The 25553-nt window shown below is 28.0% G+C and overlaps 3 protein-coding genes across 4 annotated transcripts in view; 1 reads left to right on the top strand and 2 right to left on the bottom strand.

Moving 5' to 3' along the window:
• LOC145194731 (receptor-type tyrosine-protein phosphatase S-like) overlaps window positions 1-3657 on the bottom strand; it is a 31093-nt gene extending 27436 nt beyond the window's left edge. The window contains exons 1-3 of the mRNA XM_090094820.1: window positions 3534-3657; window positions 3292-3400; window positions 2768-3205 (exon numbers count right to left, since the gene is read on the bottom strand). Of these exons, the coding sequence (XP_089950946.1) occupies window positions 2768-3205; window positions 3292-3319 (466 nt within the window). The 5' untranslated portion in view covers window positions 3320-3400; window positions 3534-3657. The remainder of the gene's footprint in view (window positions 1-2767; window positions 3206-3291; window positions 3401-3533) is intronic.
• A 274-nt stretch (window positions 3658-3931) lies between these two features.
• On the bottom strand, window positions 3932-18419 carry LOC145195348 (uncharacterized). 2 transcript variants are annotated; one of them, XM_090094821.1, is made up of 11 exons: window positions 18299-18419; window positions 17905-17989; window positions 15722-15851; window positions 15008-15127; window positions 14750-14811; window positions 14486-14628; window positions 14254-14332; window positions 12248-12987; window positions 12033-12160; window positions 5399-5491; window positions 3932-4218 (listed from the first exon to the last, which is right to left on the bottom strand). In XM_090094821.1, exons 1-11 carry the CDS (start codon window positions 18336-18338, stop codon window positions 4021-4023), a joined length of 1818 nt encoding a protein of 605 aa, XP_089950947.1. In that variant the 5' UTR covers window positions 18339-18419; the 3' UTR covers window positions 3932-4020. The 2 variants fall into 2 exon arrangements, with proteins under 2 accessions (XP_089950947.1, XP_089950949.1); XM_090094823.1 differs by having other exon boundaries at window positions 14486-14623; window positions 18299-18400.
• Window positions 18420-21304: 2885 nt separating this feature from the next.
• LOC149885261 (uncharacterized) lies at window positions 21305-22933 on the top strand. The gene has a single exon (XM_090095437.1). It carries the CDS (start codon window positions 21534-21536, stop codon window positions 22074-22076), a length of 543 nt encoding a protein of 180 aa, XP_089951563.1. The 5' UTR covers window positions 21305-21533; the 3' UTR covers window positions 22077-22933.
• The last annotated feature ends 2620 nt before the right edge of the window (window positions 22934-25553 follow it).

Genomic DNA, 25553 nt, shown 5'->3' with positions numbered 1-25553 from the left:
CATCACTCACTCACCAACACCCACCATTTTCACCACCACTAACTCACTCACTCCAATCATTTTCATACATCTACAACATATTTACTTTTAAAAAAAGTGCATTTTGACTGACAAGTTAACAGAAGTTTGTTACAACAAAAATGAGTTTTGTTTGGTCTATTCAAAATTAGAAAACCTTTTAGATTAAGTTGTAAAGAAAATACTTAATAATATTCTTCTTTAAGTTTTGAATAAGAAAAATATAAAAAAGGTCTTCTAACTTTAGATAGCATGCTTTAAATTACAATGTTTACATGAGCACACGTCAACTTACATTAGCACTATGTTAACTTACATAAACACTATGTCAACTTACATAAGCACTATGTCAACTTACTAATTTGCACTGGATAGTTTACTATGCAAAACTTCAGTTTAAAAAATGTGATAGAAACAGAGAGCATGTAGAAAGTATGATACATATTTAAAGTTTTTTTAAAAAAAAGAAAAATTTCAAAAATATATATGATACATGAAAAATTTAACAATATATGTATGATACATGCAGAGTTGGAAACTACTTAGTAAATTAGACAACTTCCTAGGGATTTTTTAAAAGGTTAACTTTTAAAAAAGCTTCACTTTTTCTGAATTCAGACTTTAGATTTATAATATTGACTTTCAAAAAATGGAACTTTTACATGTATAATGTCATCTTTTAAAAAAGCTAAGCTTTTTTGAAGCTAGACCTTTTAAAAAGCCAGACTTTTTAAAAAGCGTAAAGATTAATTTTTTAAAAAAGCTAGTAATTGAATAAAAACAATAATAAAAATTATTATTATTATCATTATCATTACTATTACAATAATAGTAAAAACAATAATAATAACAATAATAATAATAATAATAACAATAATAAAAATGATAAAAATAATAAAAATAATAAAAATAATAAAAGTAATAAAAATTAATAAAAATAATAATAATAATAATAATAATAATAATAATAATAATAATAATAATAATAATAATAATAATAATAATAATAATAATAATAATAATAATGATAATAATAATAATAATAATAATATACAGTTAACACCAAAAAAAGAATGGCCAAAATTTTTTTAAAGAAAAGTTTACTTTTTATAGGTTTTTGAAGTATTTCACAGAAGTTTAAACCCAAGTTTAAATCTTGAATTTTTGCATTGTTTAACTTAGTTTCATTTACTATATTTTTATATGAAACATGAACTTCATATTGAACTTAAGTTAATTATTTTTTCTCAACAATTTTAGTATTTAGATTTATATCATAATCATGATTCAATAACTCAGTATCTTATCTTTTTTTAATAAAATATATATGTAAGCTGTATATAAACAGAGTTAACCTAACCCTGTATAGATGTAAAATCTGATATATATTTATTAATGATGAAATATGCTAATTTATTACTTTTTAGAGAAGATATATAGATTTGTAATATATACATAAAAATGGTCCTGAATGACAATTATTGAGATATCATTTGGGATGACTTACAAAGATATTGCTTGTAAGATTGGATGTGGAAAAATTACAATTAATAATTTTCTAAAGAAATATAAGGACACAAGAGAAATAGCCCAAAAACCTATATTAGATAGAAAAAAAAGAGAAAAACTACAGAAAAAGATTCTAGGTGAATTGTCCATGCTGCTCTTATAAATCACTGCATTTCTACAGATGAAATAAAAGTGGAAACTGGTAATATCAACATCTCTGTAAAGACTATAAGACATCATTTACAAGAGTGCAAAAATTTAGATTCTCATTGGGTTGTCAGCTTCTTTTATCAAAGGTAAACATTGCGCATAGACTGGACAATTGCCCAATCAAGACAAGCTCTTTGGTCAGATGGTTCTTCTTTTAGTTGTAGATGTGCTCAAAGATCCTATGGAAGCATAGTAAGAAAAATTGTCATTTTAAGTGTATTAAGGCCACCATTAAGCATCAAAAGTAGATCAACATATAGGTACTTTTACTGCATGTTACAATAAGGATTTATAAGATTAATAGCATTATGGATTAGAACCAGTTTCATGGATCTTTGCTCATCATGCAAAGCCAAGTTTCATGGAATTATTTTTGGATGGCTGCAAAAAAATAATTTCAACAAAATAACAATCCTAAGCACATTTCAGAATGTATCAAAGCATATGTTGAAAAAAACATGCTTACTGTGGACTGGTGGGCAAGTCAATCACCTGATCTAAATCCAATATAAAGTCCTTTCAATTGCTTCCAAGAGGGATGGAATAGCTTAGAACCATTGTTATTAGCACGACTTGTTGATAGCATGCCTTATTACTAATTTAAAAGATTTTGTTCCCAAGAAATGACTTGATCAAGTACAATATAACTCCAACAATCATTTTGTACTATATATATTTGTTAATACTTTTGTATTTCTTAAAGCAGCATTACAAAATGTATTTTTTAATGCTTTGATGTTGACTTTCTTTAAAAAACAACCCAGTGGTTTTTTTTCTTTTTTAATATATACATTATATATATATATATATATATATATATATATATATATATATATATATATATATATAATGATGCATGAAGTGTTTAAAAAACTATAATACATGGGATATTTTTTAAAAATATATCTGATATAAGAAGTATTTTTAAAAAAATATACATGATACATAAAGTATTCATAATAAACATATATGATGCATTAAGGATTTAAAAAAAAAAAAGAAGCAACAGAGTACTTATGGATCAACCTACCAAACACTGTCAAATTCAATGAATTATCTATATCAGTTGTATTATCAGGGTAAGTCACATGGCACACATATAACCCTTGATCATCTAAAGTCTCTACTGGTATTTGGATTAATACATCAGTCACACCACCTGTGTTGCTTCCTGATGCTATAGTCTTTTTATTCTTATATTTAAATGAGTTATTAGCAACTTCTATACGGGAATAAGATTTATTATCTTTTTTTATATCTATAATTGCATCAGAGGAAGTAATTCTGCACACTATAGAAGTATTATTTGGGATAATAACTGTTTTGTTTTTAACTACTGGAGGTGATTTAGTAGCTGTTGATATTATTTCCTTGGTTGTTGGTGTTAATACCGAAGTTGTAGTTGTCCAAACAGGTGTTTGACTGGATAATGTTTGGTTTGTCTCTGTTGTTGCTCCAGCACAGACAACTAAAATAGAAGAAAACAAAAAATTCATTACATAATAAATTTAAAAAGAACAATATATTAACAAATCAAAAGACAAAAAACGTTACCAATTAGAGAAGCTAACAAAACAATCATATTGTGCACCAATCAAATTGCAGATTAATTGTGCACCAGTGGTTAACAATCAGCAATTTTATCATAGTTTTAAAGAAACATCTAAAGTTAAAATCAGTGAAACTTAAAAACATTTATTAGAAAAATTAGTCTTAACAGCTCAAGCACTCTTGGGATAGGACTTAAAAGAAAACTGAAACTAGAATAGAAGTTAAAGATATTGAAAGCACGGTACCTTAGGAAGAGCTTTTACAAGCATGACATGAGACTTTGTGACGTGAAACTCAGGCCTTGACAAAGCATAATTTTTGTGCAAAAAATTTAAAGATTGCTTTAACAAAAAAAGAACATGAAAAAATTAAACAAATAAAAAAAAACAAAAGAAGCTAAAAAAAAAAATTGTAACAGAAACCAAATTAAAAATTTATATTTTTTTAAACATAAACAGACAGCAGTTTTCGCAATAATATATAATATTGAAAATCTAACAAAATTAAAAAGCAATAAATGCTGGCTATTAAATATTTTTTGTACAAATATTAATATTTTTTAAGTTTTAAGTTTTAAATACTGCAAAATAGAGTTTTGTAGACTCACAAAAAATGAAAAATAATCTATTATAAAAAGACAAACTTTCGTTGAAATTTTTGTGTTTAAATTTAAAATCTTTTAGAACATCTCATTTATGCATATCCGATTCTTAATCCACTTTTTCTTCATAATCATCTGCTTCTTGTTCGACTTTTTTTCTTACTTTGAATTTCTTTTTTTAGGCTGCTATTTTTTGTGTTTAGAACGACCTTTTTTACACCTCCCTTTTGTCGTTCAAGTACTTCAGCAATTTGTCCTTGGTCTGCAAGCATTGTGAGGAATGTTGATATGAAAGGATCATAATCATGTCTTCGCCTGCAATCTTCAACCTAAAACAATGAACAGAATTTCAACACAACATTAACTGTTATAATTAAACAATGCACAACATAAAAACTAACTGTTTAAGGTTTAAATGTTTTAAAGCTTACGATCAAATTTAGTGATTCAAATTCTTAAAATATCTTTCGAATTTGATTAGAATTCTTAAAATAGTCAAATGTTTAAAATATCTAAACTGAAAAAAAAACAAAAATCTGTCTGGATGGTCAAATAAAATTTAAAAAATTTGTGGTCAATCATTAAAATCTTCCATAAATACATAAATACAAAAGCTTTCCTGATGGGTCAAAAAAAACAGATAGTATGACTTTTTTGAGTATAATGGCCTTAAATTATTTTTATCATTTCGTTTGGTCAGGCGAAAAAAAAAAAATTTGAATTCTTACAAGCAGATAAGCAGTCATTCTGTACTTGGAAAATCAGGGAAACTACAATTATAATGGTAGATGAAAAAGTGAGTGATAATACTTGATAGGTTTCTGTATAAGGAGAGAATGTAGTGCCTCAGCTGAATAATCAGATACTGATTGTTATCAGATGAACCTTTACCTGTTTTAACCAATAACAACCAATATCAAAAAAAAAAGAAATGCATTTTAGCAGAAAAATTTGGTAACTTGTGTATTTAGAAATGCAGAACTAATTGCAGACTTTAAAAACCTTGAATTTAAAAATACTTGAATTCTAAAGACAACCTTGCTATTGAAAATGTTTTTGATGAATTTTTGATATTTTGAGTAACTTTTTAACAACAAACATTTTATACTTTATTATCAATATTTGCTAAACAATTATTGAGATGTTATTGCAATGATTTTTGAGCTGTTGGGTCTACTTAGTTGCAATAGAGAAACATTGTTGAATTACAGCTCAAATTATAAATAGATTTTTGAAAAAGTGTTTAAAATTTTCTGAGAAAAGAAAAATTACTTCCAAAGTCAGCAAAAAGTTGGACTTTGAATCTAATTTTAAAAAGATCAAGAAATCCAAGATGCTGACTTCCTGGAAATCTGTAAAAAAAAAAAAATCTGTTGCTTTGGACTATTAAACAAAAAAAAAATGCTTACATTTTTTTTTTTTTTTTTTTTTTTAATTTCTATTAAATATAAGGTGACACTATAACCATTACACAAAAATGTCTTAAAAAAATAACTAAAGACTACTTACCTTGTACTTTTCTACTTTGATCATTTCTTCTTTATATGCCAGTTGAAAGCCTTTGTACAACTCATCTAAATCTTGCATACACTTTTGGACATCCTACAAAGTTAATTTTAATGAAAATTTCATTCAATGAAAATACTTCAGTCAAAATACTTGCATATTGGTTAATATTGTTAATCAAAATTTGACCTTAACAAAGCTGTATTTGAATTTGTAAAAAAACGTTTAAAAAAGATTTATCTTACATTAATATCTATAAAAAAATATATATATCTTTGGCTTTTACAAATTAAAAAGAAATAAAATAAAAGATTAAGATTATCAAAGAAAACTCATAAATGAAATATAAGCTTAACAAATGGTTAACTTAAATAACAGTTCAAGTAAATCAATTTTTTTGTTTTCAGTTTAATATAATATTTACATCATCAAAAAAAAATCCTTTTAAATACTTTGAAAGATTTCTTTGGTTCATTTTATTATAAATAAAATTTTTGGTGTGTAAATTTTTTTTTTACAAAACATCAAACATTTTTAAGCATACATATAAACACTAAGTGAAGTCAAGGAAGGTTTATAAAAATACAAATAAAATAGATTATAAATAGAATTTGAATAAAAAGTATATCGCTCATTTTCTTGACCTTGCAGCAGTAAAACTTAAATAGTTCATAAAAATTATAATAAATGTTCGGGTGTCCTAGAAATGTTCGGGTGTCCTAGAAATATTAGGGTGTCCTAGAAATGCACAGAATTTTTTTTTTTAAATAATTGATGTCTCACACTTTGAAATGTGTCTCTAGAGTAAAATAACTAAAATTGGTGAAGTTTCATTTGGTGAAGATTATTTGGTGAAGATCATTTGGTGAAGATCATTTGAACAAGTTCAAGAGAGAGGTTCATCATGCGCTTTTAAAACTTTTTGAGTTCATTGAGAATTCATTAAAATGAGTGCTTACTATGCACAAAATGAGTGCATAGTAAGCACTCATAGCACTCATTTTGTGCATAGTAAGCTTATTTTAATTAATTCTCAATGAACTCAAAATAAAGCTAGAAATACAGAGTAGTTAACTAATTTCACTGCTGACATTAACTAGAGTGTAGATTATTTGCTAACAATTACCTATAAATTGTTATTCTTTACTTAAAAATCTAATAAATGTATACTTTTGACCAGCCAACTCCATATTTAAACCAAAAAATTATAAGAAACAATTATTACTTGCTGCAGTGCTATTGTCACATGACCAAGCGGCAATTTTTAGTTTTGCAAACACAATTTACACATGTTTTATTGTATGTAAAGTGGTGAAATAAAAAAAAAGAACTCAGCAACAATTTGTAAGTTTATTAACTAGTGTACTAATAATACAATGATTATATATTCATGTTTTAAATGTATTTTCAAAAACTTTATAAAGTATATTAGAATATTTGAATACAATGTAAGACTAATTAATAACACTTGCACTGTAATTAGTTTTTGCATTATTTTTTAGGGTATGGATTAATCTAGAGTATTAAGAAGCAATTATAACATTTTGTCACTGCTTCTAAACCTAAAATATATATAATTAAATCTACTGGTTCCAGCTACCTTACAAATCAAGGCTTTACAAGATCAGCTGAAAGAAGTTAAGCAACAGTCTGCTTTGCAAATTGCTTTGCTGGAAAGCAAAATAAGAGCGTTTCAAAACTCTTTTCTAAGGAAAGTGATTTTTTGACCTCAAGTCCTAGTAAAGCAATTTTTAGTGCAAACCTAATTGAGAAACCTACTTCTGAAGCAGGTGTAGTTTGCTTTCCAAAAGTAACCATATCAGGTGTTTGCCTCCTACTGGCCAAGATGTCATGGAAAGTTTTGTGTTCTATCACAATATACAAAAGCTAAACATTAATGAAGCAGAACAACAAGTACACGACCAACTGCTTTGTGGGTGAAACCAAGACTGGCTGTACAACAAAAATATCACATTATACAAAAAATTAATGATCTGTATGGTGAACAAGTTTGTTTGATAAAGCATCATTAGCTGAAAAACACTAATGATCAAATGAACTAAAAAGAGTACTCTTGTAAATACAGCTCTTATAAAAGGAGATTGTATTCCCTCAAAATTCATAGTTCATTAGAATGGTAAGCAGCTGCTAATGCAGTCCATAAACATGTGTGAATCAATGGTCATCAGCATGTGGTTTGACACAACAGCTTCCAATACTGGATGACTCAATTCAAACTGAAACTCAATAAAACTTTTTTAATCATTTTTTGATCTCAATTTGGAAATTTAAAAATAAATAGTTTATAGATTATATAGTTAATAGATCTATATATTTTTCCAGATTTATATATTTTGATTCATTTCTATTAACACATCACTAAGCACCTACATGTTTTTTAATATGTCAGTATCACATATAAACTGTATGAAAACTGGTTGCAAACAAGTAAACACCAAAATTGGACCACATGGGGACCTCTAAATATTGTGCAAATGGGCTAAAATTTTGTAGTAAACTACTGCTAAAATAAACATATATTTGATGAGTAAGACATCAATGTTTAAAAATTTCCTTTTTTTAAGACACCCTAACAGTACTATGAATAGTTTTTAGCCCACCATAATTTTACATTTTTGTTTTTTTGTTTTTTTTAAATGTGAATGACTTATTAGTTAAGAAAAATCAGGTTTATAGACACATTACAAACAAAAATATCTAAAAACAATTTAATTAAATATGATACAAAAAGAAAAAAAAAAGATACTTCAGATGTCCCCCTTTTGCATTGATTACAAAAGCAATTCTTGAGGTCCTGTTTTATCCTCAAGAGGTCCTGTTTTATCCTCAAGAGGTCCTGTTTTATCCTCAAGAGGTCCTGTTTTATCCTCAAGAGGTCCTGTGTTTTTTAATTTTTTTTTTAATAACTTCTCTAATGGCTGTCTTTGAATATTTTGTTTCTTAGTCAATTTGTTGTTGAGAACAACTTTTTTCATGAAGGAAAATAACTTTTTTATGTTCTAGTAGTGGAGTTTTATCCATTTTAACATTTTAAACACAATAAACACAATACTACAAAAAAACAAAAAAAAAAAACTTTAACTAGAGAAAGTTTTGTTCTAAGAAAAACAAAATATAATAAATAGTGTACAATATCTATAAAATGTCTTTATAAACTGTATGTCATCTAATATGAAGCCTTCACAACTATTAATAAACAAAAACGCAAGAGCAAACTAAAAACAAACAAGCTCATACAAATTAGTTCAGGTCAGCATATAAAGAAAATAAACACATTAGATATCTAAATACAACAAATTATTTAAAATTTTGATAAATATTGTTTGAAATAATAAATTGCTTTGTATAAAGAATATTCAGAAGCTTTTCTTCAAAATATTAAAAAAACATGAGTTTTAATACGTTGGCTTAAACTTATTCACAGTATTACATACAGTGGGGTGCAAAAAAAAAGCCACACTAATATTTTTTCTTCATTTTAAGTATAAAATGTATAATCAAGCAAAACAAAAAAAATTGGATGTGTCAGTGAAAAATTTAGGACTGAAAAGGTATGTTTATATATAAACTAATATTTACATAAATAAAATCTTTAAGAAAAAGATTAATATGGACACATTTAATGTTTTAGAAAACATCTAACGGATGTAGAAATTGGAAGAATTATTGAAGCTGCTGACCAAGGAGAGTCTCATAGAAGCATTGGAAAGCATTTTAAACGAGAAAACTCAACTATTAGTAGATTGGTAAAGAAGTATAAACACACTGGTAAAACTGAAAGGTCTGCTGGATCTGGGAGAAAGCCTAAAACTTCAAAAAAAGAAGATCGCTACATTCTTAACGCTGTCAAAAAAAATTGTAAAATCACATGTTCTGAGATAAAACTAGATTTGAACCTTAGTAATATCTCAAAGTGGACAATATCTCGCAGAATAAAAGCATCGGGTTGTTTTTTTTCTGGAAAGCAAATTAAAAAACCCTTTGTTAGTGAAATCAATCGAAAAAAACGATTAAAGTGGTGCATTGAGCACAAAGATTGGACATGTGAACAATGGGCTAAAGTTATTTGGAGCGACGAGTCTCCTTTTGTTTTGTTTTATAATGGTCGATCTCACTGTTGGAAATTAATTGGGGAAAAATTCAACCCCCAAACATGCAAGGCAACAATTAAACATGACAGAAAGATTAATGTTTGGGGTTGTTTTAGTGCACACAAAGTTGGAAAACTTTACCGGGTGAAGGGCATCATGGACCAGCATATGTATCATAAAATCTTAGTTAATCAGCTTGGACCAAGTATAAAAGAACTTTTTCCTAATAGTGACTACATCTTTCAACATGATAACGATCCTAAACATACAGCACGGTTGAATAAAAGATATCTAGAATCTAAATTAATACCAGTTATGTCTTGGCCAGCACAGTCTCCTGATTTAAATCCAATAGAAAACCTTTGGTCTATATTGGATAGAAAATTGAAAGATCGTAGAGCAACAAATGAAGATGATTTGTTCCAAATTCTTCTTGATGGTTGGAATGCTTTGCCAAATGATTTATTAAAAAGACTTGTAGATAGTATGCCTTCCAGATGCGCAGAAGTCATAAAAAACAAAGGATGGCCAATTAAGTACTAAAACAGCTGAAACCTAAAAAATGCTTTACAAATCCTAATTTCTTTTTATGGCGCTAATTTACTTTTCTACCCCCCTATTTTTATTTTTGATTATGATAGAGAATTTTATCCTGATTAAGAATCGTATAAAAACATACACCTGAAAACCAAAGGAAAGTTCTCTAATTTGATGTTGAAGTGTCAAAAAAATATACCAAAAACGCTAATATTCGCCATCTTTTTTTACAACACTTTAAAATTTCACTATTTAATTACGCCGCCTGGTTTCTGTAGTTTAAAAGTAATTAAAATTCTCATGAAAATTCAGAAAGTATTCATGAAAATTCCGATGCAAAAAATTTGCAAAAAACAAAATGTAATTATAAAAGACTCTCTCTATAAGAAATGTTTCTTTATTTCTGTTTTAAAATTAAAATGGCGAATGCTAGACGACCGACTATTATTGAATTTGATAGCCTTAATTTACCGGAAATTGGTCGCAGGTTTAAAAACAATAATAACGAGTGTATCCGTTGGTGCAGGGAGTTTGGTTTACTTGCTATCAATATGGTCTGTCCTCGATGTAACATCCAGTGCAACGAACAAAATAGTGATAATGTCGATGGAAAGATTTGGAGATGCATGCAAAAACAATGCAAAAAGAAAATAAGTATTCGTGTTGGGAGTTTTTTTGAAAGATCTCAACTGAAACTTTGGCAAGTAATAGGTATTACTTATATTTGGACTCGTAGCGCCGGAAAAAGTCGTGGCCTTTCAGTAGAAGACATTCAAAAGGATTTAGAAATTGGTAGCAATAAAACTGTTGTTGATTGGAATCAATTTTGTAGAGACATTGCCGTTACTTATTTCCTTAATAACCGTGTGCAATTAGGAGGACCAGGTTCAATAGTGGAAATAGATGAATCACTTTTTTCAAGAAGGAAATACAACCGAGGTAGAATTGTGGAAGATCAATGGATTTTTGGTGCGTACGATATAGCGACTAAAGAAGGGTTACTCATTCCTGTAGCGCACCGCGATGCTGCAACCTTACTACCCATCATCATACAATGGATTCGTCCTGGAACTGAAATATGGAGCGATATGTGGGCAGCATACCGAGGTTTAGCAGCGCAAGGCTTTCAACATGGTACAGTAAACCATACTTTACATTTTGTTGATCCCGCAACAAGTGTTACAACAAACAGGGTTGAGGCAATGTGGCAAAGAAGCAAAGCCAAATTTAAAGCTATGTTTGGGCCCACAAATCGAGAAATGATTCCCGATTATTTGTCAGAATTTATGTGGGCGCAACGTTTTAAAGAACATTCTTATTTTCACTTTTGGAACCAAGTTGTAAATGAATATCCCGTTTGAATAATATTTATGTATATTTTGTATATTTTAGATAAACATTTGTTTATCTAAAATCATTAATATATTTTTAAAAAAATCTATATAATCTGAAAATAAGAAAAAAAGTTATTGAAATTCGAAGTTTTTTCAAGAAAAAAATACTTAAAAAGAAAATACATAACAAATTTCTCTATAAAATGTTTTAGCGAAATAAAAACCGGGCTATAAAGTTTTTTTAATAAATAATTTCATGTTTACTGCATGAATTATTAACTTAGTAGTTTTGTAAAAAAAGATGGCGAATATTAGCGTTTTTGGTATATTTTTTTGACACTTCAACATCAAATTAGAGAACTTTCCTTTGGTTTTCAGGTGTATGTTTTTATACGATTCTTAATCAGGATAAAATTCTCTATCATAATCAAAAATAAAAATAGGGGGGTAGAAAAGTAAATTAGCGCCCTTTTTATTATATGTAATATACAATGATGTTATAAACATTTTTATCAAAATTGTCCTATAATACTTTTATTATACAAGTCTTACTCATTTTTTGTTGCTGTTTTGATTAAAAAAACTAGTGTGGCTTTTTTTTTGCACCACCCTGTATGTAAAAAAGTTAATTTGCAACTAAAATAAGTAATATACTTGTAATTTAATTTTATCTTGGTACTTCATTAAATGATCAAGAGATAGCTTTTCGACTTTATTTTGATCAAGAAGAGATTCTATGTCAGCATCATCTGCAATAATTTCAATTCCAATTCCAGTGGGAACTAAATATAGTTTTTCCTAATAACAAACAAGTTTCACAAAATATCATAAAAGTTACTATAATTAAAAATAAAGGAACAAAAGGTTACCTTTTGTTTCATCCACTTTTTCAATCGATTCTACTTTTACTTCATTTTCAAGGGAATTCTTAAATTTTTCTAAGTCATTATTGTTTTGGTTTTCTTCTTTTTTTTCATTTTCATTGGTTTTACCTGAGAATATATCATTTTCTGATGAAAACATATTGTTATCTTCAAGGAGCACATTTTTTAAGTCATTATTACTTGTATTATTTTTGTCTATTGAATATTCTAATTTCTGCTTTTTATTGTCACTGGTGTCGCTGGTGTTTGGCAGGAAATCCTCATTGGTTCGCTTTAAACTTGCCTCAGGTATGGTTGTACTCTTTTTTGAATGATGATGTTTTGCTTCACCAACACTACCACCGTATATATAAACAACAGGCTTTGATACCCCTCTTAAAAGAGATTTTGTGCGATAAGTATCTACAGAACTGTCTTCACTGTCTGAACACATATTACTACCAGATTCTGGTCCTTGCACTGTTGATGATGAATGGCTGTGTGTAGAGGAAGCTGTTTCTAAATTTTCTATTTTAGGAAAATCTACATGGTAAGGTGGATAATCTTTTATCATAGCAGTGGGACTTGGCAAATCACTCACAAAAGATTCTTTTGATGCAAGGTTCTTAAAAAGCTCTATAAGAACTTTTTTGTTGTGAGATAGAATAGCAAGCTTTTCTTTAAAAGATTCTCGTTGCTCAGGGACAACTGCTAATAGGTTATAACGAATATCATGTGACAACTCACTGAAAAACAAGAATTTTTCAATTCAAAGTTAAAAAAAATTACTAGACAGACTGTTTAGAGTAAACATGTTAAAAAGATGTTTCAACTTGTATCTTTTAGCCTAAAAATTTTATTTATCAAAAAAAAAAATGTTCTTTTTAAAGTGGGAACTCGATTCATTAACATTTTTTTCTATACACTTTGTGAACAAATTTTAATTTCATATTTAAATAATGTCAGTTAAATTAAGAAGTAGAACATGATTGAACATTCATTCATGAATTTCATAACCCATGGATAACACGAGGGTTAACCCTCCTGGTGTCTAAAATTTAGTAAATGCATACACTTTTGCAATTCAAGGGTTTAATACTTCAAAATTCTAAAAGTTATAAAAATGTTACAGAAGTTTTGTTTAGATAAGCTAAAAAATTTTAAGCTTTTTTTAGTATAAAATTTACAGAAAATTATTGCCATTAATTTTCTTGTTAAAATTTACATAAGATTATTACAAGTGATGAAATTACTTTTTCGCTGAAACAGAGAAAGTGGTTGGATTTTATTTTAAAACTAGCTTTATTTGTTAATAGTGTCCCCTCTGTTTGTGGACAAGAGACCTTCATAGGCTTCTTACCCTGGTTTTTATTTTCTAATCTATTTTTTAAAGTATAAATTTTACTAAAAGTAGAACTTCCTGTTACAATAATCAATAAATCTTCTAGCTACAATAATAAACAAACCAAAAGTGTAGAGAAAAATAAATTAATCTAAGATTTAAAAATAGTTTACCAGCTACATTTTTTGTTCAAAAGAACAGGCAGATGCTAAAAATGCAGTCATGATCTGGCATTTAATGTAATTAATAATTGACTATAGGGTTAAGATCCTCCTCTTGTTGTAATATTTGTGACTGTTTTTGTTTCTGCAGCAACCAACAAATAATTATAAGTATAAAGAAAACTAATTTTTTAATTTATTATTTTTATTAATTATTTAATCAATACTGTAAAATTTGGGGTTATTATAAAATAATATAAAATAGGGGTTGTCTTGCACAAACTATAACCTACTTTATTTCAGTTGAAGTTATGTGCATAAAATTATTTTAAAATATATTATTGTAATATTTTTTTAAAAGTATTTTGAAATTAATGATTTTTTAAATTATTGTTTTTTACTTTTTAAAAATTGCTTTTAAAATTGCAAATTTTCAGTAATGATGAACATTTGATAATTCAAAAACATATTTAAAAAACAATAACATTTTTTTGCATTGTATTACATACCCTCCAGTTGCTAGTTTAATTCTTTCTTGAATAACATGACGAGCTTTGTCTGTCCAATTTTCTTCAGACAACCAAGGTCCTTTGAGCAAATTAAAAGTTTATGAAAAAAATATGATTACTGTAAAAAAATTTTGTGTAATACTAGAAACACATCATAATTATTATAATACTTTTTCCATAATGTTAAATAAAACTAAACATATATGGAATGTAAAATAATTCAAAAATTCACCATGATCAATAGGAAAAGGCTTCAGACCATCTAGTTCAAGGAGTCTTCCTTTGTATGGTATGTAACTAACAAAATGAAATGCTTCCATGGAACGAGTTGCAGTACTGACACTTTTCATTCTCTCAAGTTTACGAAAATCTGGGCTTAATAAATATACCAGAATATAAATATCAGCTTAATAACTTGCAATAATAATTTAAAATCTATAAAACTGATTTCAGAAAATAAATTTACATGCTTAGAATGCATATAAATGTAACACACCTTCCATGATTATTATGAGCAATTCCTATATTTCTAAAATTACTGATGGCAAGTCCCTTTGTCTAGATAAAAAAAAAAAACTTATATTGCTTAAGTAATAGCTGAAAGTGACAATAAGGTAATGTAATAAGGTAATAAAGTAATGCATGATGGTAAGTAATGCATGATGGTAAGGATCAGGCTGGTGTATAAGGATAATTGTCCTAATTGTATTGGAATAAAAATTGTTCCTCTTAAAAAATGATTTTGATTCTTGACCTCAGAATCAAATCCTTTTGTTGAATCACGCAGCTGTTTTAATGTATAGCCAAGATTAAGATCTGGAATATTTAACAACACACTAAGCAAAGCATGAGATGCGCAAGAATTTGGAATAACCTAAAATTAAAAACCATATTTATATTAATAAAATTATAAATCCAGCTTTATGAACTATTGTATATTATATGAAATATAATATAAATTGCTACATTTCATATTATATATAATAATACATACATATGTGTAAACTGAACAAAAAATAACAAAAGACTGCCTATTACCACTGGACAATCTGAATTAAAGTTTAAGAGATTTTAAATTGAAATTTTCTAACTAACTTTCTAAATAAAATGAGTGTAATTCTTTTTATCTTAAAAGGATTTTATAAGTTCTTTTCCTTTTGAAATTTTGAAGATGTAAAAAATATATAATCAACATTCCTTTTTAAATCTTACTGTTTTAAATTCTATTAAGAGTAATTTTAAAGGGATTTTATAAGTTCTTTTCCTTTTGAAATTTTGAAGAAATATTTCTATTAAGAGTGATTTTTTCTGAGATTGAAGAACAAATTTTTAAGTCTTATTATAAGAAATAAGGAAAAAATAAAGGAAATTTTTTATTGTAAATAAGAAATGAGGAAATGAGCAAAAAAAAGTAGTGCAGTCAATTTAATAAATTAAATTGTAGCCCTTGTGGTAAAAATCTTTTAACCTGCTGGGCAAAAAACATGTCTTCAATAAACTCCTCATTAAATATAAAATTTTCTTCAACAGCAGTAGCTTTCCTACGTGATTTACGTTCTTCTGTCCACTTGAACAAGAAAATTAGACCATATACTTTTCTAAATAAACATAAGAGAGGAGTTTACAAACAAGAAAAAAGACAAACAATTTTTTTTAAGGATATTAAATTTTATATAGAGATATCTAAATTTTAAATCTATGCTACACTGTTTTATGTAGAAAAAAAATATTTTTTTAACCTTAGTTGAATAAAATTTTTAATGAAGGATCAAAACTAATTCATCAAACAATTCTCAAAGTATTTGAAAGGAAAACCACAACTGAGTCAAACTTAATAAATCAATATAGTTTAACAAATTTTAGGTAGATACCAGAGACTTGATAAAACTTGACTCAATCTGAGAAGAAAGCTTAATAGTGTTTTGTCACATCATTACTTGGGCTCTGATTACACAAGCTTTAATCAGAATGGCAATTATCACAGCTTTAAAACCTAAAGCATAACTTTTCAGTTATTTTGAGCACTTAAACCTTAGTTAAAACTGAACTTCAAGGGTTTTGATCTGAACAAAGTCAAGAGATGAGCTCACACAAACAGCAGATTCTTGCATAAAATTGGGATGTGAGTTAATCCAAACATTAGATGCTCGATTTTAGTCTACCTGAGCTTAGAGTTTAAGATTAAGTTTTTGGTCTCTAATTTTAAGTGCTGTTTAAAGTAATATTTTTATGAAAATGTTAAACTTCAGCAATTATTTTAACTTTTTCAGGAATGGTGATGTTTTAAAGTAATATTGAAATTTTACATGATCTTACACAAGTGAATATGAATTTTTTCTCATAGTCCAGAATGTGATATTCAATAGCCTAATCCAAACTGTTTCAATCTATCTCTATCAAAATATCACACTTCGAAAGCTTTTAAGTCTAATACTACTTTACAATTCTTATCCTAAATTACTAGAAATAAAAATAATCATTTAAAAACTGATAGAATTATTATAAATTGTAAAAATCTAAAAGCTTGGATGAGAATGAGATACTGGATGACCTCTTTAAATATTAGCAAGTTAATTTGGTGTCACAGTTTAATCAACATATTTTTAAGCAAACAACTTTAATCTATAATTTTACAAACTACTAAAATTTTTAGTACTATAAAGTTGATCTACAGCAATTTTTCAAGCTTCAATCTCCTTCATGGACTTTTTTATTCTAAAGTTTCTTCAAATTTAGTAATTACAATAGTAGGACTAAATACTTGTGACCATTGATTTTGATCCTTAATATCACATTATCAAATCATTTGTTACTGATAATATTTTATTAGGCTTATAAGTGAACATCATTTTAAAAAATCACATTTGTAAGAGTGGATAAAAACTTGTATGTACTTTTCAACTCAGATCAAGCCAAAGACTGTTGTAAGCTAGAAACATCGTTTGAAAAGCAAAGTTGAAATGGCTCATATAACTCAATTGTAGCAGAGTCATTAGATATTGTTGTAGACATCTTTTTCTAATGCAGCTAAACTTATAATATACCAATTACTGAGGGTAAATTTGGTATGCAAAGAAAATCACTAGTTTTTAGTGCTTTGAAATAGCACCTAGTTTTTGTCAACAGAGTATTTTAGAATTCAAGTTATCAAAGCTGTTTTAAAAATGGTATAAACAATTTTTATCACTCTTTTCTGCAACAAATGTTAATTTTAGAACAATATTAATTCTCATGAATCATCTATTCAAGGCTTGCATCAACATATGGTTAAAAACCTATACTTGCTTTTTTAATAGAGATTAAATGAGGGATAAAATTACTTATTTTCAAATTAAATTACACAGGTTTTATAAATTCTTTGTTTTAAAATAAAATCTTTTAACAAAAACATAATAACTATTATATACAACAAAACTTATTTGTATGATTTGAACTTTATTTATATAATTTGTTGATAATGAAATTGAAAAATAGCTTATGAATCAAGAGCCATTATTTTGAACCATGCAATCTACAAAGTTATTAAAGTTTTCTCTGTTAGTTATAAACAAGTAGCAGTGGCAAAGAAGTATTTTTTTTCAAATACTTTTTAGAAGTAGAATTCTAAATAACAGTATAATAAATAATGATCAAATTTTCATAAAAGCTCGCCTTTCCATAGGTTTTGATAAATCATAAACTTCCTCAACCTCAACATTTTTTACTCCAAAATCATAAACAAGTAATGTGAACAACCCTAAAAAAAAGTATTGTAAAAAACTCTTTAAAAACTTCTAACAAATTGAAGTGAAAAAAAAAGTCTTAAAAACCAAAAAACATAAAACTCATTTAATATACACTTAAACATATATATATATATATATATATATATATATATATATATATATATATATATATATAAATTGATTAGCAAGTGTACACAAACATCCACTAAAACATATATACATACAAAACATATTTGCATAATATATAAATATGCAGTTTTAATAATATTTAAATTGTCTTTTTACATTATATTTTCTATCAAGTCAATGTATAATTTTACCTGGATCACTTTCCAACTCAATCCAATCACGGAAACTCATTTTTTGTGTTTACAAATCCTTAGTGAATTGTCTGCATAAATGAATTGTATAATTGAGATGCTGGAATAATTTTAAAGAAATTACATAATAAATAAACATATATATATATATATATATATATATATATATATATATATATATATATATATATATATATATATATATATATATATATATATATATTATACAACATCAGCGACAAACATCAGTCATTAACTAATAACCATTAATTAAAAAACCGTTACAAAGTAACAAAAAACGATAACTCTTGGTGAAGGAATTTTTTAAACCTCTTAATGAACTTATTAGTAAATATATTTTGCTACTATTTTGTGCCATTTCATAAGAGAGAATTATTTGTAAATAAAAATTATAGTTAATTTAAAAGTAAACTATTTTAGTAATGTAAATTGTCACTATTGCACCCTATTTTGGGCTGATCTTTTTTTTTTTTTACATTAAATTTTGATACGGACGCAAAGGGCTGCCAATAAACATGAATTTTTTTCATTTATTTGAAATAAGGTAAGTCTAGTTTAAACTTTTTAAAAAAGACCACCAATAGGCTATGATAAGTAAAGCGTTAACGGTTTGTCAACACATCTCTTACCTAATTTTTAAATTGTGAACAGCTTAGCGGCCGCACAAAATATTTGTCACTGGCACACAGTTTAAAGTTTAGCCCGTGCGAAATTCTAAATCGTTATTTTTAAAAGATACACCTTTTCCAATCATTTGTTTAATGATTACACTAAACTAACGAAATAGCATTTCACTTTGATCAATTGATACTTATTGAAAAAGAAGATTTAAGCATCAGATTTTTGGACAAAATTACAAACTTTAAAACACTACCCAGAATCCTTGACAAAAAAGTTTTCGCTGTTATTTTGAACTACGGAGTAACATGAGACTTTTATTCTTTTTTATTATTATTATCATTATTATAACTATGTTTTTACTCCACAGTAAAAATCTCATATATTCTTAAGGAGGAGGGGGGAATACATTTAGAGATTTTTAGTCCCTGGAAAATCTAAATCTACACCAGATAATGTAGTTTGTAGAGATTGCAACTTTCTCGTGTTTAAAGTTGAAAAACAAAAAACCATGCAACAAAGTTGTAAAAAATTGGCATATATTAAAAATTTATAAGGAATTCTATATAGGAAATCAATTTTCTACATAGTCAAAAGTCAAGTAACTTTATTTAAAGATTTAAAACACACACTTAAGTATAATTCGTGGATTACTCCATTAGTCATATAAAAATCTATTTGGTTCATTTTAGGCGATTTGATGATTTGTTATATATACCAAATCATGATGGATTTCATGCTGGAACAGTTACTCGATAAGCTAGCATAGAAAATGAATATGAGAGACTCACAAATTTTAGTTCTTGATAATCAATAGAAACTAATTCACAATATTGAATCTAATTTACAGTATTAAAAACCCATGATGGCTGTTTTAACTAAAACCCTTTTTAAAAACCATTAAATTTGGTGGGGTCGAGAGAGTTGAGCTTTACATGGTCATAACTAAGCATATAACAATAACGTTCAAAACGACCTGTGAAAGGGAGCTGCTTTTCGAACTTCGTATAAATTTTTGGAACTTCAAAAAACTCTATCGAACTTTGAAAAATATAAAAGGAGTTTTTTGAGTTATTAAGTTGATTGTTTCAGAAAGTTTTTCAATACTTTCGATTCGATATTTCGATATTGCAATCTCTTACTTACAATAAACTAGAAGTTTTTGCTCTTAAGTTTTATCTAAAGGCTATATTAAACAACTAATAATTTTTCAATCAGTGTTTTTCCACTAAGAAGATAAAGGCTCAATCCATGGATCACAACAACTTTTCAAAGCATGACCAAAAACAACTGGGCTGGATTTATGATTCTTTTAGGAAGAACAAAGCTACCCATTAAACTGTTGGAACACAAACATTGAAGGACCTGATTGAACTAATTCTAGTAATCACGACCGTGGTTGAATTCTGAGCTTAGCTAAAATTAATGATGGAGGATAAACATTTTCAATATTCTATTCTCGTTATTAATTTTTGAAGCTTAGTTCATAGGTGTTTCTAAATTAGGCAGTGTCAACACGCACTTTAAAAATCTTCAAAGGTAAATACATATCCAGATAAGTTATTGACTATTATTGCCCAAAGAGATTATCCACACTAAGTTGAGAGCATTCCAAACAGTCCAGAATGTAAAGGTCGAAGGGTTCCTTTATCCCCCTTTCCCCCTCCTCTTTCTTCTAAAAAACTTTTTAAAAAATTTTGGTTATAGATTTAGAAATTAGTTCTGGACAGAAAATGCTACCTCTTTCAATTCTAAAACATCCCTTTTTTCGTTGTAAACGAATGTAAGCTGTTATGTTTTAAACTGAAACCAGTTTTTGATTGAAACCATTTTATTGAAAAAAAAATATTGTTGAAATATAACACACGCCACATATTTTTAAATAGAAATATTAAAAGTTAGAGCAGAGTTTAGTTGGACTTTAGTTGACAAAACAAAAACTAGTCAGAACCAGTCAGTCTAGAATTAATTTTTCAAAAGCTGAATTTTGTTTGCAGCTGTTGATTTTTGAGATTCCGGGATCTTTTTTAAAGGTTATTTGCACGTGTTTTTTTCTACGAGTCTCATTTTTCAAGTTTTAGTTACATAAAAAAGTTGTGGTTGTTATCTTCAGTAGTTGTAAATAACATTTTTCACATACTTAGTTCACATTATTTGATTATGTATTTAAAATTCTAATAGCGCTAAATTGAACATTTAAAGTGGTTTTTGGAAAAAATGATAAAATAAAGTTTTACGAATGGTTTAAAAGTTTAGTTAAACTTTAATTGTGAATTTCAATAAGGCTAATTTATCTTTCAGTTCGACCGCCTCTTTGTTTGTTCGGAAACAAATAAAAGAAACTATTAGCAACGATCGACGACCTTTAAATAATAAACTTGTGAAATAGGCCACTTTTGCTGACTTGTTGTTTCTTGTTTTTCTGACGTTGATCAAAAATAAACTTAAACGAAGATTAAAAGAGGACAAACTGCGACTGTAAAACAGCTAAAACTAGTGGTCTTAAGCCTAACAATACTTTTTACCTTCATATTTTAAAAAAGATGAAAATTTGAGACGGTTGATGTTTTTTTATTGATTAAATACTTGGGTTAAAATGCAAAAACTTGTGTTCATAATGAACTTGTGCTTTTATTCGTGTTTTCATTTTTTACTGATGACACTTTTCGTTAGTGTTAGTCAAGCTGAAACTAATATACAAACTGATTGTGCTAAATACAACAATAATTCCTGCTCTGGTTGCGTTGACCAAAATTCATGTTTTTGGTGTGAATCATCTGGGACCTGTGAATACTATTCTTTCATTCCAAATGGATGTAGCAAAGCACAATGGTATGTTAAACAATGTTCAATTGCTGGCTTTTGGTTGATAATTGTCCTTCCTTGTGTTGCTGTATTTTTGTTGGTGTCTTTGATTTGCTGCTGTTGGTGCTGTTGTAAAAAGAGCAAATCATCAATTGAGGAGAAAATTAAGCTAAAAGAAACTAGGCGTCAAAAGGAAAAAGACCAAAGAAGAAGTTATCATGAAGCTAAAAACAGTGAACGAGAAATTGAAAGGAATCGAATAAGATCTAAGTATGGATTGTACAATTCAGATGTTGCAGCAAAGTCTAATGATCGTTCTCCATTACTAGATTAACTAGCTTGATTATTGTTATGTTAACTAAGGTTCTAGGTGTTTGACAAATTACATGAATAATTTTGTTATTACTATCTTTATATAACAGATAATTTAGTTCTGGGTTTTTCAACCATGCTCTGTCACAGTTGTACTACACATCTTATTTTCACACTTTATGATGAATTGTCATAGTTTGGTTCAGAAGAATATTTCTGTGGGTTTAAAAATTGTGTATATTTTATTTCAGCAAAAAAAAAAAAGTATAGGCTTATGATATTTGCTAAAATCACAAACACTCAAGCAATCTAGGCATCTTATTCTTTCATTCCTAACTAGATACCTAGTAATTTATTTTAATGTTTTTACATTCTATTTATTTAAATGGTTTTATATATTTGTGTTAATTTATTTTCTTTCATAACAGATGATTCTTTGTTTATAATATTTGATGTGCTGGTCTGATATATTGCATGTTGGCACCAAGTGGTATTTAGAAGTTGTCAAACTTCTAAATAACACTGCTTAGCTACTCTGCGGTGCTTAATTGTTTTACTATACAGTTTTTCATAATTTAATTCAATTTTTTATCTTCTTACTCTTGTTTAAAGAAGTCTTACTGTCTGAAATTTGGTATAAACTAATCCTATATATAATAACAATATAAGTTTGATATAAGTTAATACAGAATACTTAATACAGAATACCTTTTGCCTTTTTTTTTGTCTTGAAAAAAATCAAGGTGTTTGTTTATTCATCTTGCTTTGTATATTTAATATTTTTTGCTAATGGTATTTTTTTATTCTTTTCATAATCCAAATCCCAGATCTTGGTTGCAAGTTTTGTGTTTAGCATGTTTTAAATAAGTTTACACTTGGATTTTAGTATTTATTTTTTCTTCAAAATCCTTTCGCATATATGTACTTAACTTTGTAATGAAGATTTTTAAAAATGTTTTAACCTTAATTAAGGTCAAAACTTTTTTTTAAATCTTCATTACGAAGTTAAGTACCCATATACTTTTCTTCAAAAGTTTTTATGTGAGCATTTGAAAACCTCTCTATTTCTGATCTTTATATTTATCCAAGGATACAAAAGCTTTGCTGCTGCTTGATGAAGTTTTTGAAGAGTCTTCGGCATATATCAGGGGGTGAGTGTTTTTAGAGGGTCGGTTGGTAAACCAGTTGAACTTGCAACAACCTCTCTGAGCTTCATAATATGCTCAATTTGTTGTGATCTTGAACCATTATCTAATGTTTTGCAAGTTTAGCAATTGATTACCGACTTTTTAGCAATTGATTACCGACCAATATCTGAAAAAAGTGAAGCAAAAAAACCTGTGTGTATTAGGAATGAGCAATATAGAACTGTTTAAAAAAAATACTGCAGATGTGTTTTCACTAACCTGTCGTGATCTCATCAACTTGTGTAAATATTTGTTGAGTTTAAGTCATGAGTATGGTATTTTAGGAGAATTTTAATCAGACAAAACGTAAGTAAACTCAGAAAAGATCGAGTGGGATTTCATTATTGTTCAACAAGTCATTCAAAAAATGAATATCAAAAACTAGGCTATCAATGTCACAAATGGGTTATTTATTGGATTTTGAGGTTATGGAAGTTTTAACAGACATCTTTACCAAAAAAAATGTAATTATAGTTTTGGTTTATGAATCATCTTTGTGCTGCAAGAATTCACTTAAAACAAATTTTAATCGTTTTTTTTTTGTGTGTGCTTTTCTTTATAAAAAAGTAAGCTGAACATGTTTTTTAATAAATATCATAACTGAGGAGTCGGTAAACCGTTGTTCCGACTCTTTAATGTTAACATGAACTGACTCCAAATCCGACTCTCTACTCCTGACTCCTACTTCGACTCCTTCATAAGTAACCAATTCCTAGCAACAAATTTACTGTCGTAAAATGTTAACATTGGCTATTTCATCACCATAATACAAATAATCCAACCACTTTGTGCTTTAAACAATACTTATTAAAAAACAATTTCTAAACCAACAACTTTTCTGAACTCGTTATGCATTAAACTCTAATGCAGTCACAAATAAAATAATGAATTTGTCAAAGTCATGTTCGAAATATTTTCAGTTGGACAGAAAGAACTTAGTTTTCTTTAAGTTCATACTCTTGAAGAATCTTTTCCACCAAGACCTGGAGGAATTCGCTGGGGTGATTAGCTTTGGTTTCTTTTACTGCCAATCTTGGTAACTACTTTATTTTTTTCAAAAATAAACCGGATATTGATTGCAAAATAGTTCACTCTATTAAGAAACACAAAGTGTCCCTTGAGAGATTCTTTAAGTTCTTCTTTTTGCTTAACAGCTTCTTCAATCACTAATTTTCTAATGCGCTCTCTCTCTCTCTCTCTCTCTCTCTCTCTCTCTCTCTCTCTCTCCAGAGAAACATAGTTAACTAAATTCTTACAGCCTTTTTAATTCAAAGTTAATTGAATGCTTACAATCATTCTGTTTTTTAAAGCAGCTCTTTTGTGTTTGCTGTTGACACGCCTAGCTTTCTACTGAGAGTATGCAGTATAGTGTCAGACAGCTTAAGTCGGGGTTTGGGCATCATGAAGTTATCTAGTTTAAGGGATGATTGAGGAGAGTACAGGCGAGGTGATTTATAGTTCTCAGTGATAAGCAGCAAAATTCCCTGCTGCTTATCTCTGTTTTAAAGGCCTTAAGCACATGTAAAACTCCTTGCCCTCCAGTTGTTGCAAACTACAATTTCCATTATGTCTGGATATCTTACAGCTATCAGAGCATCCTAAGACTTGTAGTTTTGTAATAACTGGAGGGCAGAGTTTTATACTTGTGCTTTTGATTCACAGAAAATAAAATATTTTAATGAGTAACATCTTTAAAATCCGTATGAAAGTTATGAAACTTTGAAAGATTTTTTTTAAGCTTAAGTCGGAGTCGGTACAATTTTTCCGACTCCGACTCCAACTCTGACTCCACGACTACGAGTCCGACTCACTGATCTCTATAATAACTGGATAGCGCATCTCTAATATCAAAATTGACGCCAAAATCGCCATATTGGAAAGCCCCAGAACGCTGAAATCTGATACTGTGTATTTAAAGCGATAAGCCGAAAAACAGAACTTAAAGCTTACGGGAATTAAATTTTTGGGGCTTTCCAATATGGCGATTTTGGCATCAAAAAATTAGATATTTTGCTCGGAGTTGCGCTATTCAGTTATTATGGAGATCAGTGGTCATACTTTGTAGCCCTGGTTTCTGAAAGTGCAGTCATAGGAGCGTTACAAAAAAAGCGCGAAAGTGGGTTTTGTAAGAGTCTTCATCGTTCTTAAAGGTCTAAAACATTTTCAAAACAAAAGAAAAAATCATCTGTGTTCGAAGGAAGAAAAATCGTACACTTTCAGTTAAAATTCGAGAGCAACTCAACTCCACACGAGAAATACCAGTCTCTGCTTCAATGGTGCAGCAACGTGTTGCCACAAAAATACCATTACAA

The sequence above is a fragment of the Hydra viridissima genome, unplaced genomic scaffold (genome assembly GCF_058129835.1).
Source record: "Hydra viridissima isolate aposymbiotic clone 2 unplaced genomic scaffold, HvirCarnegie_v1 scaffold_8, whole genome shotgun sequence".
Classification (NCBI taxonomy): Eukaryota; Metazoa; Cnidaria; class Hydrozoa; order Anthoathecata; family Hydridae; genus Hydra; species Hydra viridissima.
This window is presented reverse-complemented; position numbering and strand designations above follow the sequence as displayed.